We start from the raw sequence: 16549 nt of genomic DNA, 5'->3' as shown, positions 1-16549 counted from the left end.
CTCCTCCTCACACTCAGCCTCCTCCTCACACTCAGCCTCCTCAAACTCCCAACCTCTCTCTAGGTGGGGGCGCTGGTCATCCTGCATTGCAGCCACCTCTGATTGGCCATCTTGCCTCAGTAACGCAATTACAAGCGCAGAGGGGACCAATGAGGATGCTACATGTGCCAGCAGCTGCCCTGAGACCACCCACAGGAGTGGGAACCCCTCATACCGGCCCCGATGCCTGTTGGGAAATTCTCCTTTGGTAACCGCAGGTTAAGCAAGATTGACTTGACAGTGTCCATTTGAGAGCTCCCTCGCAAATGCTGAACTCATTTTATCAACTGAATTTGCTGTTATTTCCAGTGGCTCTCTATTTCTGGTAGGAACATGCATCCGTTCACCTCTTCCGATATCAGTGCGTTAGCATTCCCAAACCAAATCAAATTTTTTAAAAAGTGCAGGATTTGAGCCCATCGCCTTGATAGAGATATCATCTAAAACAATAAACTGGGAACCTCCTCTCCTGTTCGAGGGGGGCTGTAAAACTTCTCACGGCTGGATTCGAATGGCAGTGGTTTCTCAGTTTAATTGCTCAGGCTTACTCCTTGACCAGGTCCATCAAAAGCAAGATTATGTTTTCAAGGAGTGAGTTTTAGTTCTTCGGGCTAAAGCAATCAAAGGATATGGGGAGAAAGCAGGAACAGGGGAATGAGTTGGATGATCAGCCATGCTCATATCAAATAGCAAAACAGGATTGATGGGCTGAATAGCCTACTCCTGCTCCTATTTCCTGTGTCTCTACTTCGGCGATTTTCTCAGGATGTCCTCAGGGTATGAAAGGCGCTCCATCGATACAGATTTTCTCTTTCTTTCAAGGCTTTGGGAGATGGCAGGTACAGACATTGCAGCAGAGTCTCAGTTGCTCAAACTGACCTCCTTGTCATAATGTCCAGTGTGCCACCACTGAGGTCAGAAATTTCAAACCACACAATGGAACTGAATGGACTCTGAAATAAGGCAGCAGAAGGAAAAAGGCATAGTGGCTCAGTGGTTAGCACTGCTGCCTCACAGAGACAGGGACCTGGGTTCAATTCCATCTTTGGATAACTGTGTGGAGTTTGCACATTCTCCACGTCCCAGCATTGGTTTCCTCCTGGTGCTCCGATTTCTCCCCGCAGTCCAAAGATGTGCAGGTTAGGCGGACTGGCTCATTCCAATTTACCCATAGTGTCCAAGGATGTATAGGCTAGGTGGGTTAGCCATGGGAAATACAAGGTTAGGATAGTGGGGGTGGGATGCCCTTTGGAGGGTCAGTGTGGGCTGGATAGCTTGCTCCCACAGTGGATGCCCTTAAGCAACAGCATTGTTACAGGAGATGTACTGGATGAATGAACTAACCTGCACTGAATGACCTCTGAGTTTTGTACTTCTCGTCATATTCACTCATCACCATCAGGATCAGTGGTCCCTCTCAGGTCAGGATGGCTCTATTGCACTGTCAGGGCGAGTGTGCTGTTGGCTACTACAGGCTCTGTTACACTTGGGGCAGAAGGTAGTCACAGGAAGGGGTGAGTGGGGCGTTGGCACAGCAGTGCTCTCCTTAGGCTGTTTTTGTCCGGCTTCTGCTTTTTCCCTGATTTACAAGTCCCAAGGCGCTCAACACCTTCCTGGATGCTCCTCCTCTGCTTTGGACAGCCTTGGGCTAGAGATTCCTAGGCGTCTGTGGGAATGCAGCACTTTACCAGTGAAGCCATGCGGGTGTCCCTGATATCCTGTGATACCTTGTGATATTATGATGCCACGAACATACTTGAGCAATCTTGTCTTTATTTAATAGTGTAAGATGATTATTCGTGAATAAGCCACCCATTTCACATCACTCCAGATTGATGCCAATGAAATAAAAGTCAGGAGAGAGAGAACTAAGACAGCCAATTCATTATCACCTATTTTGCACAATCACAGAAAGCCACTGTTAACCCAACACCGTTTTGCCAAATGCTTAATTTTTAAAATAATTTAGCTTGTACGGTAATTACTTTGTCTTTCTTTCCAGGGGTAGATTTCAGAACAGGTTTAATCATGCATAATTTGTAAAAAGACATCATTACCTCTTGTGGTGCAGTGATAATGTCCCTACCTCTGAGCTAGGAGACCTGGGTTCAAGTCCCACCTGCTCCAGAGGTGCCATTATATATATGAACGGGTTGGTTAGAAAATATGTATAATTAGTTCCATCATCGAGATGGGAGTCAGTTACCTCGAAACAGTTCGAATGTACAGCAGATTAACGCTAATGTCACAGGTTCAATTCCTGGACCATCTGTGGCAGTTCATGGACATCTTCCTCCTGAGTGTGACCCTTTCCTGGTGAGGAATGCGGCCCATTCTGTCCTATACAACTAATAGTCTCTGTTGAATGGAAAGAGATGCCAATGGTCCTACATTGTCTCTAGCTAATTACCTGAAAGAAGCCTGCTATTGAAAATGCCTTCACTTCTGACACCCCAACACTGCAAGTTTCAACAGTGCATAGAAAATTTACAATCACAGAATCCCTACAGTGCAGGAAGAGGCCATTCAGCCCATCATGTCTGACTGGCTGAAGACCATCCCACTCCGACCTAGCAATCACCACGTCCCACACCCCCTGCCAACCCTGTAATTCCATATCTTCCACAGCTAAACCATCTAGCTCGCACATCCCTGGACACTACGCCCAACTTAGCACGGCCAATCCACCTAACCTGCAGATCTTTGGGCTGTGGGAGGAAGCCGGGGCACCCGTAGGAAACCCACGCAGACACGGGGAGAATGTGCAAACTCCACACAGACAGTCGCCCGAGGGTGGAACTGAACGCTGGATACCTGGGTGCTGTGAGGAGGCAGTGCTAACCACTAAGCCACTGTGCCACCTAAATCTTAGGAGGTCACTTTCAAAATGAGGAATAATGCCTCCCAGAACAGTAAGTACATGTCGGAGAGAATATTTTAGTCTTTCTGCTGTCACTGGACGAAAGTAAATTGAAGAATTAGCTGAGTGGACAGTTGAGATTGGAGGAGCTTGAGCGACAGGAACGGTAAATTGACATTTTCTGTTTTGGGGCTTGCTGATGGCTCTTCAATTCTGATGTGAGAAGGATTAAATACATAAAACCCTGTTGTTACTGCCAAACATCCTGCTGAATGTGGTCACACGAGAGCACTGCCAACATAACAGGTGGAATTCAAACTGCATTGAGATTTCTCCGTTATGGTTCACACGGGGGAAATGCTATTTTTTTTTTAAAAAGTCCTTTGCTTCCAAGGAAGTGGGCATTTCCGGCTGGGCCTGCATTTATCGTCTGTCCCTCATTTCCCAAGAGAGAGTGGGCGTGAGCTGCCTCCTCAAACCGCTGCAGTCCATGGGGTGAGTTTTGAGAGGGGTTTCCAGGATATTAGCCCAGCGACGGTGAAGGAATGTCAATACGGTGACTCCAGGTCAGGCTGGCACATGACCTGGAGGGGAACTTGTTAGTGGTGGTGCTCTCAATTGCCAGTGGCCTTTGCCAATCTAGATGGTCAGGGTCACAGTTTTGGGAAGAACTGGAGACGCACCTGCGGTGTTACTGCCCAGCACTGAGTAGGTGGCACACACTGGTGCCAGGCTATGCCAATCTCTCATTTACAACATCACAAAACACTTTGCGATAAATTAAATTTTGCTCGATACATAGAGAAGGGGCTAGGTTTCTCAGGTGCGATTTTGCAAACTTTACTATTTGCTATAACATTGGATTTTTCAGTAATAAGGGATTTAATCCTGATGATCTTCAATGGTGCTTTGTTCACACTGCCAGTAGGTGGCAGTAGCAAACCTGATGTCCACGCCAGCCTTTTCCATAACGTACAATCTAAACTCAGGAAATTCCTACATTTCAGTTTAGTGCTGGAATAAAGAGGCCAGACCTTTGGGTTTGGTTTCATGTCTAGGTCAATTCAGAAGCAGCACACATTGACGGATATAACACTGAATAAATTCACACTTATCACATTATTATCCAATTACCAGAAGACACAGCTCCTGTCAAGAAGTGCTGCTAGGGAAACCTGCAACTTCAATGCTTTAAAAGTGCCATTTTAAAATTAGGCGGTGAACGGACTAAGTCAATGGAAAATGCGAATGGGGTGAGGCTCAGGCGTGCCTGGCTTTGTACTGCAGCTGACCAGGCAGCATCAGAGGAGTAGGAAAACTGACGTTTTGGGTCTGAATGTCAACTTTACTGCTCCTCTGATGCTGCCTGGACCACTGTGCTCATCCAGTTCCACACTGTGTTATCTCTGACTCCAGCACTGGCAGATCTCACTGTCTCCTAGTACTACAACTGGTGCTTTACTGTAGAGACCCAACTGTATAACCTTGCATGGCAATGAGACACCTCATCATTAGGAGTTCACACAATGCCATGCTATCTGCTTACATACAATGGATGAAGATAGAAGACAAGGGTGGATTGGAGGGATCTGACAACACAGACATTGTCCTTCAGACAAGAGGAAAAGCAGCAGAGTGGATTTCTTGATAACAAGGTGTAGAGCTGGATGAACAATTCCCAATTCCCTATATTCCCAATTCCTTCACCTCTGCCACATCTGCTCCCAAGATGAGGCATTCCACTCCCACACATCTCAGATGTCCCCATTTTTCAAAGACCGCAACATCCACCCTGCAGTGGTTGAGAACACTCTCGACTGTGTCTCCCGCATTTCCCGCAAACCATCCCTCTCACCCCATCGCCGCAATAACCACCAAAAGAGAATCCCCTTCGTCCTCACGTACCACCCCACCAACCTCCGGATCCAACGCATCATCCTCCGGCACTTCTGCCATCTACAATCCAACCCCACCACCAAAGACATTTTTCCCTCCCCATCTTTATCTGCCTTCCGGAGGGACCACTCTCTCCGTGACTCCCTTGTCTGCTCCACACTCCCCTCCAACCCCACCAAACCCAGCACTTTCCTCTGCAACCGCAGGAAGTGCTACACCTGCCCCTACACCACCTCCCTCACCCCCATCCCAGGCCCCAAGAAGACTTTCCACATCAAACAGACATTCGCCTGCACATCTGCTAATGTGGTATACTGCATCCGCTGTACCCGGTGTGGCTTCCTCTACATTGGGGAAGCCAGCGGAGGCTTGGGGACCACTTTGCAGAACACCACCGCTCGGTTCGCAATAAACAACTGCACCTCCCAGTCGCGAACCATTTCCACCCCCCTCCCATTCCTCAGACAACATGTCCATCCTGGGCCTCCTGCAGTGCCACAACGATGCCACCCAAAGGTTGCAGGAACAGCAACTCATATTCCACTTGGGAATCCTGCAGCCCAATGGTATCAATGTGGACTTCACAAGCTTCAAAATCTCCCCTTCCCCCTACCGCATCCCAAAACCAGCCCAGCTCATCCCCGCCTCTCTAACCTGTTCCTCTTCTCACCTATCTCCTCCTCCCACCTCAAGCTGCAGCCCCATTTCCTACCTTCTAACCTCATCCCGCCCCCATCCCCTTGACCTGTCCGTCCTATCTCCTCCCTATGTCCCCACCTACGCTCACCTCTGTGGGCTCCATTCCAGCCTCTTTAACTTGTCTGTCTCCTCTCCACCTATCTTCTTCTCTATCCATCTTTGATCCGTCTCTCCCTCTCTCCCTACTTATTTCAGAACCCCTCCTCCCCCTCCCCCATTTCTGATGAAGGGTCTAGGCCTGAAATGTCAGCTTTCCTTCTCCTGAGATGCTGCTTGGCCTGCTGTGTTCATCCAGCTCCACACTTTGTTGTCTCGTATTCTCCAGCATCTGCAGTTCCCATTATCTCTGATACAGAGTGGATTCCTTGTTCCATTTCCCCAAATCTATCAACAAATGGACCAGAAACGTTTAGTTATGGAGAAAAGCTGGATAGCCTGGAAATTTTTGCACTGAAGCATAGGAGGTTGAGTGGCGACCTTTGTAGATGTTTATAAAATCTTGAGGGGTACATCTAGAGTTAATGGTACAGCAAGAACTACAGGTGCTGGAGTCAGAGATAACACCGTGTAGAGCTGGAGGAACACAGCAGGCCAGGCCCTTCTTCAGAAAAAAGAAGGGTCCCAACCCAAAATGTCAGTTTTCCTGTTCCTCTGGTGCTGCCTGGCCTGCTGTGTTCCTCCAGCTCCACACAGAGTTAGTGATAGTTGTCTTTTCCCTCGGAAATGGGTTTTCAAGACTAGGCGGCACATTTTTAGGAGAGAGGAAAGAGATGTCAAAAAGACATGAGGGGGAAAATATTTTACAGAGAGGGTGGACGCAGGTCCAATTACAATGTTTAAATGACATTTGGATATGTACATAGAACATAGAACATTACCGCACAGTACAGGCCCTTCGGCCCTCGATGTTGTGCCGACCTGTCATACCGATCTCAAGCCCATCTAACCTACACTATTCCATGTACGTCCATATGCTTATCCAATGATCACTTAAATGTACTTAAAGTTGGCGAATCTACTACCGTTGCAGGCAAAGCGTTCCATTCCCTTACTACTCTCTGAGTAAATAGGGAAGGTTTGGAGGGATATGGGCCAGGAGCAAGCAGGTGAGTCTAGTTTAGTTTGGGATTATGTTCAGCATGGACTGGTTGGACCAAAGGGTCTGTTTCTGTGCTGCATGAATCTATGACTCTATGGCATTTGCGCGTGTGTGTTTTTTTAAAATCGGTCTGTTGGCTGTTGAGTGCAGCCTGGTATCAGTTTGGACACCAATCCATTCCCAAGATGTGAGTAAATTTCCCGTGTCGCTCCAAGTGGAATGCTGTGCGGTCATGCAGCTGACAGAGCTCTTGTAAGGTCGAGTAAAAGCAAAAGAAAAACGAAGGCATCCATTTATGATATTGCAAATTGTCAGCCAACATGTCGCAGAGGGACTAAATAAAGCGTAATGGTTATTCAGAAGTGGGGTGATTGAAAATGGAATGATTATAAACCACAATTTAAATGAGGTCAGGGGAATAATGACTGTTTAATTATCGCTGGGGCCATAAATCTGCTTGGTAATCCTTTGTCTGAGGCAGTCTGTGTACTAGCAGGAACTGTAAGAGCCAACACCCATTCGCGTTTGAGATGTGTGAAGCCAATAATCTGAATGATGCCCAGTGTATCACCCCTGCTGGACCTTCGCTGATTTCTCACATCCCTTGACATGACCAGAAGGCACACAATTCACAGATTAGGACAGCCACTGCTCTGGAGATGGAGAATTGTCAGACAATGCTCAGACAAGTTTCACCAAATTTGAAAATGAAGAGAAATGACTGCGGATAGTGGCATCCCCAATTCCATTGAATTTACCAACTCTTTTTCCAAAAAGATTAAACTCACAACACGACTTCAGGTTTACTAACTGGTAAGCTGCAATCAGAGAGAAATATGTTCTTACAATAAACCACAGGACATTGCTGTTTTTTGCCACTCTCATGATCCCACCACTTCACTTCTATTCTTCAGGAAAAGTGTTAAGTGTAAATGACTGGGTAAGTCTTTCTCACCTGTGTTTCGACGGGGACAAAGAGCACAGTCCATACCCCAGGCTTCTCCATACATACAGCAGCACTCAGTATAGGTAGTCCTCCGATCCACCAGGGGCGACCCACAGACAATTTGACTGCTCACAGCCTGCCAGCACACATCCTCTTCAGTGGTTTGTTCTGAAAAAAATACCACGAGGACATAAGACATAGCAGCAGAAATGGGCCACTCAGCCTATCGAGTCTGTTGTGCGATTCATAGCAAATATCCCCAACTCCATTTTCCTGCCTTTTCCCTATAACCCTTATGGATTAAAATTCTGCCTATCTCAGCCTTGAATATACCTAATGACCTGGTCTCAACAGCCCTCTGCAGTAAAGGACTCTGCAAATTAATTCCCCTCAGAGAGGAAACTCCTCCTCATCTCTCTCTTCAATGTGTGACCCCTTATTCTGAAATTACATCCCCTAGTCCTAAACTCTCCCACAAGGAGAACAACTTTCCTACATCAATCCTGTGAAATTTCCTAAGAATTCTGTATGTTTATATACAGTTGCCTCTCATTCTTCTATATCCGAATGAGTACATGTCCAATCTACGCAACCTCTCCTCATAACACAGTTTCTGCAGACCTGGCATCAGCCTATGAAGCTTCTCTGGTGCTGCCTTCAATGCCAGTATACTTTTCCCTAGTTAAGGACACAAAGACTGTTCACAGTATTCCAGTTGTGTCCTGACTAGGGCCATGTATAGTTTTATAAAGATCTCCCCATTTTTATACGCAATCCTCTTTGTTACAAAGGCCATCATAGCAGTTGCCTTCCCTATTACCTGCTGAAACTGTGTGTGTTTCCTTTAAATGGCTTATGCACGAGGATGCCCACAGCTCGACCTGCTGCCACTTTCTGCTGCCTCTCTCCATGTAAATAATTTGTGGCTTCTCTATTCTTCCTGCCAAACTACATAACCTCACTTTTTCCCGCATCATATTCCACCTGCCAAGGTTCTGCCCGTTCACTTAACCTCTGCTGACAATTGGTACCATTCTCATCATTTACCTTCCCACCTACTTTCATGTCATTTGCAAACTTAGCGACAGTACATTCACTTCCCTAAATAAACGCTAAATAATTACGGCCCCAGTACTGATCCCTGTGGCACACCACTAGTTATAGGCTGCCATCCAGAGAACGCCAATCTTATCCCAATGTTCTGTAAAAGCTTAGGGAAGGATACTATTCAATGTTACATTGGGATCACTTTGTGGACACCCACACTCCATGCCCCGTGGGTTCGGACATTCATGTTTTTAGGAACTGAGGAGGAGGCCATTCAGGCCCTTTGGATGATTCTGCAATTCGGTTCAATCATGGCTGATCTACAACACCTCCTCCTCAGTTTCCTAACCCTTAATCCTCTCAAAATCAATCAATAAATAAATAAATCTCCCCTTTGTATTGTCAATTGATCCACAGCCTCCAGTCGGATAGAGTTCCAGGATTACACCACACTCTGTGGGGCATTCCTGGCATCACTCCTGCATTGCAAAGCACATATTTTAAAGGCTGCGCCCTCGTTGTTGCAGGCTTCCCCAGAAGAGGAAATTGTTTTCTCGCTATCTGCCGTCAAATCTGTTTAACCATCTTGTGCATCATGCATTTGAAGGTTAGCGGGGAAAACGTGTTTGTATGAGCAGCAACCCAGGGCACTGAAGTGGTGAGATGTTGGGAGGAAAGAAACAAATTAGGGTCACGTGTGCAAAGAGCAATCACTCAGCTGCCGCTGAAAGCATGAATGACAATATACTTTCCTCTGTGTGGGTGGCAGTTCTCCAATAAATAAGTCCAAAAAAAAAGCGGATTTTAAAGCGGAAGGTCTGTGATAGCAAGACAATGGGTATTTGTACAGCTGCTGCTTTTCTAGGCCTTCACAAACTATGAATGAATGTGCTACAGCAGCCCCTGACCTCCCCCTTGCCACGTAACCCCCTCCCGGCACAGCAGCTGGTAAAACAGGTTTATGAAACGCTGTTGGATATCGATGCCTGTCACATCCTCTGCAACTTCTGTATTCACTGTAGAGAAGGACGCTGTGGGTACAGAAAGCAGGAGGGAGGGATGTGATTGACTTTAACAAATTACCGTCGAGAGGCTTTAAACAGGCTCAGGTAAACATCAAGGCCCAGGTGAGATGAGGATGTAGCAAGGTGTAGAGCTGGATGAACACAGCAGGCCAAGCAGCATCGGAGGAGCAGGAAGGCTGACGGTTCAGGATAGGCCCTTCTTCAGAAATGGAGGAGGGGAAGGGGATTCTGAAATAAATAAGGAGAGGGGGGGAGGTGGATAGAAGGGTCCATTTCTGAAGAAGGGTCTAGACCCGAAATGTCAGCCTTCCTGCTCCTCTGATGCTGCTTGGCCTGCTGTGTTCATCCAGCTCTACACCTTGTTACCTCAGATTCTCCAGCATCTGCAGCTGCTACCATCTCGCCCCTCAGGTGAGATGACTCCCAGGCCAGTGTGGGGAGGCAAGGGAGGAGATTGCTGGGTCTCTGACATTAATTTTCACTTCACCTCTGGTTGCAGAAGAGGGTTCAGCACACTGAAGAACAGCTAAGAAAGGCAGTAGGGATAAATCAGGGGGAACTATAGATAGAACATTACAGCACAGTACAGGCCCTTCAGCCCTTGATGTTGTGCCGACCTGTCATATCGATCTCAAGCCCATCTAACCTACGCTATTCCATGTACGTCCATGTGTTTATCCAATGACGACTTAAATGTACTTAAAGTTGGCGAATCTACTACAATTGCAGGCAAAGCGTTCCATTCCCTTACTACTCTCTGAGTAAAGAAACTACCTCTGACATCTGTCCTATATCTTTCACCCCTCAATTTAAAGCTATGCCCCCTCGAGCTCGCCGTCACCATCCTAGGAAAAAGGCTCTACCTATCCACCCTATCTAACCCTCTGATTATTTTATATGTTTCAATTAAGTCACCTCTCAACCTTCTTCTCTCTAATGAAAACAGCCTCAAGTCCCTCAGCCTTTCCTTGTAAGACCTTCCCTCCATACCAGGCAACATCCTAGTAAATCTCCTCTGCACCCTTTCCAAAGCTTCCACATCCTTCTTATAATGCGGTGACCAGAACTGTACACAATACTCCAAGTGCGGCCGCACCAGAGTTTTGTACAGCTTCACCATAACCTCTTGGTTCCGGAACTCGATCCCTCTATTAATAAAAGCTAAAACACTGTAAGCCTTCTTAATAGCCCTGTCAACCTGGGTGGCAACTTTCAAGGATCTGTGTACATGGACACCGAGATCTCTCTGCTCATCTACACTACCAAGCATCTTACCATTAGCCCTGTGCTTTGCCTTCTGGTTATTCCTACCAAAGTGCATCACCTCACACTTGTCTGCATTAAACTCCATTTGCCACCTCTCAGCCCAGCTCTGCAGCTTATCTATGTCTCTCTGCAACCTACAGCATCCTTCGTCACTATCCACAACTCCACCGACCTTAGTGTCGTCTGCAAATTTACTAACCCATCCTTCTACGCCCTCATCCAGGTCATTTATAAAAATGACAAACAGCAGTGGACCCAACACCGACCCTTGTGGTACACCACTAGTAACTGGTCTCCAGGATGAACATTTCCCATCAACCACCGCCCTCTGTCTTCTTTCAGCAAGCCAATTTCTGATCCAAACTGCTATATCTCCCACAATTCCGTTCCTCCGCATTTTGTACAATAGCCTATTGTGGGGAACCTTATCGAACGCCTTGCTGAAATCCATATACACCACATCAACCGATTTACTCTCATCTACCTGTTTGGTCACCTTCTCAAAGAACTCAATAAGGTTTGTGAAGCAGACCTTCCCTTCACAAAACCGTGCTGACTATCCCTAATCAATTTATTCTTTTCTAGATGATTATAAATCGTATCCCTTATAACCTTTGCCAACACTTTATCAACAACTGAGGTAAGGCTCACTGGTCTATAATTACCAGGGTTGTCTCGACTCCCCTTCTTGAACAGGGGAACCACATTTGCTATCCTCCAGTCATCTGGCACTATTCCTGTAGACAATGACGAGTTAAAGATCAATGTCAAAGGCTCAGAAATCTCCTCCCTGGCTTCCCAGAGGATCCGAGGATAAATCCCATCCAGCCCAGGGGACTTATCTATCTACACCCTCTGAAGGATTTCTAATACCTCTTCCTTGTGAACCTCAATCCCACCTAGTCTAGTAGCCTGTATCTCAGTATTCTCCTCGACAACATTGTCGTCTTCTAGCGTGAATACTGTTGAAAAATATTCATTTAGCGCTTCCCCTATCTCATCTGACTCCACACACAACTTAACACTACTATCCTTGATTGGGCCTAATTTTACTTTCGTCATTCTTTTATCCTTAAATACCTATAGAAAGCCTTAGGGTTTACCTTGATCCTATCTGCCAACAGCTTCTCATGTCTCCTCCTGGCTCTTCTGAGCTCTCTCTTTAGGTCTTTCCTGGCTACCTCGTAGCCCTCAAGCACCCTAACTGAGACTTTACGTCTCATCCTAACATAAGCCTTCTTCTTCCTATTGACCAGAGATTCCACCTCCTTCGTAAACCATGGCTCCTGCGCTCTACAGCTTCCTCCCTGCCTGACAGGTATATATTTATCTAGGACACACAGGAGCTTTTCCTTGAATAAGCTCCACATTTCTAATGTGCCCATCCCCTGCAGTTTCCTTCCCCATCCTATGCTCCCTAAATCTTGCCTAATCTCATCGTAATTGTCTTTCCCCCAGCTATAACTCTTGCCCAGTGATATACACCTATCCCTTTCCATCACTAAAGCAAACATAACAGAATTGTGATCGCTATCACCAAAGTGCTCACCTACTTCCAAATCTAACACCTGGCCAGGCTCATTACCCAGTACCAAATCTAATGTGGCTTCGCCCCTTGTTGGCCTATCTACATATTGTGTCAGGAAGCCCTCCTGCACACACTGGACAAAAACTGACCCATCTATAGTACTCGAACTATAGTGTTCCCAGTCAATATTTGGAAAGTTGAAGTCCCCCATGACAACTACCCTGTCTCTCTCACTCCTATCGAGAATCATCTTTGCTATCCTTCCCTCTACATCTCTGGAACTATTGGGAGGCCTATAGAAAACTCCCAACAGGGTAACCTATCCTTTCCTGTTTCTAACCTCAGCTCGTACTACCTCAGTTGACGAGTCCCCAAACATCCTTTCTGCAACTGTAATACTGTCCTTGACCAACAATGCCACACCTCTGCCCCTTTTACCATCTTCTCTGTTCTTACTGAAACATCTAAATCCTGGAACCTGCAACAACCATTCCTGTCCCTGCTCTATCCATGTCTCCGAAATGGCCACAACATCGAAGTCCCAGATACCAAACCATGCTGCAAGTTCACCCACCTTATTCCGGACGCTCCTGGCATTGAAGTAGACACACTTCAAACCAACTTCTTGCTTGCCGGTGCCATCTTGCTTCCCTGAAACTTTATTTCGGACCACCCTACTATAAATGTAGGAGCAAGATGTTGGGATCTGTACTGCAAACAACGAATGCTGGAGGACACAGTAGGTCAGGCAGCATCCAAGGGGAGAGAGCAAACTAACATTTTGAGTCTGGATGACTCTTCATCAGAACTGGAGTGAAGTGTGGAAGGGGCAGCATTTATGTCATAGTTGTTGGGTGGTGGTTGGGTGTAGACTGCTGGGGGAGAAGAGATGTTGGTAGTTCAGATTAAGTGATCAGAATGTGAGAGTGGCAAATCAATGGTGTGTCTAACTGCCAGACTGGAAAGAACTGAGATGGAGGGAAGGGAGACAGGACATGGTGGCAGAGAATGTAACAAGTAAAGCTAAAAGAAAAGGAATGGGAGTTGGTTCACAATTTGAAGGTGTTGAGCTCAATATTAAATCCAGAAGGCTGTAAAATGTATAGTCTGAAGATGAGATGAAGTTCCTCCAGTTTGCATTGTTATTCACTGCACGCCTGTGGTAGGGAAACATTTGGAAACTATTCTGAGGAATGGAATTAATCAACAAGTAGAGAGTCTCCGATTAAACACGGGAAATGTGGCTTTCTCAGGGCGAGGACATATTTGACAGGTTTGACTGAGTTTTTCAAGGTGATTAGGTGTATAGAGGAGCATAGTGCAGTTGACAAAGTCTACATGGGAGTTTTTGTGGTTGTAGGGCGGGGGGGGTGCAAGAAGAAAATGCCAGATTTCCTTGAAGCTTTATGTAAAATGTTGTTTCATTCAGAACAGGCTGTGTAATGGCCACCGGATAAATGCATGTTTCCCTTCCCCTCCTCCCATGCAAATAACAAAAAAATGTGCATTCTTTTGCAGCACCTTTAACGTCCCAAGGTCCTTCTGTTCTCAGTAAGGAATTTCATGCTGAGACACAGAAAGGACTGAATGGAACTGAATTAGCTTTATTGTTACATGTACTCAAATGAGCACAGTGAAAAGTTTACAAGTCACCACTTACAACACCGTCTTAGGTACAAAGGTATCTTGGTGGAATCCTTAGTTCCAGAATAGAGAAATGAAGAAAAAAATCAGTTACATTACAGATAAGAGGTCAGTTTTAAGGAGATTGATGTCAATGTCATTCAAGCCTTTTTTGAAATAAGGGGTATCTGATCTCATCTGCAGTATAAAATTAATGCAAATCATTGCAACCATGCCAAATATAGCAGTTGTTTCTGCCAGGGAGACATACCAATAGTGTCTGGAGGCTCAACGCAACGTTTCCCTGAAGAGTCGAGGATCATTGGGTATGTGCAGAAACAGTTGTACGAGCCATCAGTGTTAATGCATTGACCATCGATGCAATTTGATGGATCCTGGCACTCATCGATATCTGAGAAATAAAATGAAATTTTGCACTGCCCGACATCATCACGCACAGAAATGCTGGAAAGCTTGCCAACAAGGTAGTGCAACAGATCCAAAATGAAACAAACCACAATGCTGAATCACAGCTACCACGAGAAACACTTCAATTCCAAATGACAGCATCTTTACAGATTTAAAATACAATTTTAGTTTCTGTTACATAATGATTTTCACAAGAAGAACTGAGGAACAGTGCCAAGGATCAGTGGATTGCCATAGTAACGCAGATCCAGAACTAAGACAGGTCAAAGCAAGAGGAACACTCCCAAATTTCCTTAAGCAAAAAAGAATCAAACGAGTTACTTTGTGAGTATATGATTTGACAACATCATTGATCTTATATCTGCTACAATCTGAAACAAACCCGGGAAACCATCCCTCCTCATCTTCATTGAAGCATAGAATTATACAACGACAGAAACAGCTCCATATCCCACATGCTTAGCCTTTCATATAGCTGCCAATTTAATCCCATTCCTCTGTTCTTTCACATTCCTGTTTCTTTTCAAGTGTTTATTTAGTTCACTTGCATTCATTCATACTAAATGGCAAGCAACCTGTGAGTTGTTCTTTCTGGTCTGAAAGAGGTCTACCACCATCGCATACTGTTTTATACCTTCCTATAGGTGAAATACCAGTGACCAGTTGGTACAAGTTGCAAAGCTCTGATAGAGACTATGTCAGAAGCTGGAAAGAGACCATGTCCATATGCAGTGAGACCAGGACAGTGTCCAGCTCGGGCTGATAAAAGGCAAGTAACATTTGCACCACACAAAGACAGAATCTCTAACAAGACAGAATCTAACCATTAAAATAAAACGAAGAACTACAGAAACAATCAAAAGCAGAAATTGCTGGAGGAAGTCAGCATCTGTGGGAGAAGAACAGAGTTAACATTTTCTGAAGAAGGGTCCAGACTTGAAACGTCAGCTTTCCTGCTCCTCTGATGCTACCTGGCCTGCTGTGTTCATCCAGCTCCACACCTTGTTATTTCAGACTCCAGCATCAGCAGTTCTTACTATCTCTGAGTTACATTTCAAGTCCAGTGAGCCGCTTTAGAATGGTTCTGAAGGCGATTCACAGGACTTGAAACGCTGGGTCAGGGATTAGCTGCTGCCTCCTCGCGCCAGGGACCCAGGTTAGATTCCAGCCTCGGGTGACTGTCGGGAGTTTGCACGTTCTCCCCGTGTCTGTGTGGGTTTCCTCCAGGTGCTCCGGATGTCTCCAAAGTATAGGTGGATTGGCCTTGCTGGAATTGTCCACAGCGTTTAGGGATGTGTAGGCTATGTGGTTAGCCATTGGGAATGTGAGGTTACAGGATACCGCAGGGGGCTGGGTCTGGATGGGATGCCCTTCGGAGAGCCAGTTTGGATTTGACACGCCAAATGGCCCATTTCTCCACAATAGGGATTCTGCGATTCTATGCTGCTAGAATCTAACTAATTCCCCTCAACACTCAATGGCATTACCATCACTGAAACCTCCACTATCAACTGACCTGGGATTAAGGGTGGCACAGTGGCTCAGTGGTTAGCACTGCTGACCTGGGTTCAATCCCAGCCTCAGGTAACTGTCTGTGTGGAGTTTACACATTCTTCCTGTGTCTGTGCGGGTTTCCTCCAGGTACTCCGGTTTCCTCCCACAGCCCAAAGATGTGCAGGGTAGGGTGGATTGGTCATATTAAATTGTCCATAGTACCCAGGGATGTTTGGGTTAGGCACGGGGAATGAGTTTAGGTGGGATGCTCTTCGGAGGGTGGTGTGGACTCATTGGGCCGAATGGCACTGTAGGGATTCTGCGATTCTGTTCTATGATTACCATTGACCAGAAACAGAACCAAACCCACAACATAAATAGCAACTGCAGAGGAAAAAGTTTGGAATCCATCTACAAGGCAGTGTGACGGAATATTCCCCACTACCTGGATGGGTGTAGCTTCAACATCGCTGAAGAAGCTCCACACCATCCAAAACAAAGACTTGATTAGCACCAGACTCACCATCTTCAACATTTATTGACTTGATACTGAGGAACAGTGGCAGCAGTGTGCATCATTTGTACGATGCAGTGCAGC

General features: G+C 46.1%; 1 protein-coding gene across 5 annotated transcripts in view; it reads right to left on the bottom strand.

The window, feature by feature from the left end:
- Positions 1–16549, bottom strand: part of ltbp1 (latent transforming growth factor beta binding protein 1) — a 432638-nt gene that overhangs the window by 79997 nt on the left and 336092 nt on the right. For all 5 annotated transcript variants that reach the window (XM_059648686.1, XM_059648685.1, XM_059648688.1 and 2 more), the window contains 2 exons: positions 14300–14440; positions 7549–7707 (listed from right to left, as the gene is read on the bottom strand). In XM_059648686.1, coding sequence (XP_059504669.1) covers positions 7549–7707; positions 14300–14440 — 300 coding nt within the window. The remainder of the gene's footprint in view (positions 1–7548; positions 7708–14299; positions 14441–16549) is intronic.

Source organism: Stegostoma tigrinum, chromosome 9 (genome assembly GCF_030684315.1).
Source record: "Stegostoma tigrinum isolate sSteTig4 chromosome 9, sSteTig4.hap1, whole genome shotgun sequence".
Classification (NCBI taxonomy): Eukaryota; Metazoa; Chordata; class Chondrichthyes; order Orectolobiformes; family Stegostomatidae; genus Stegostoma; species Stegostoma tigrinum.
The sequence above is the reverse complement of the archived record's forward strand: the minus strand, read 5'-3'. Positions and strand labels throughout refer to the sequence as shown.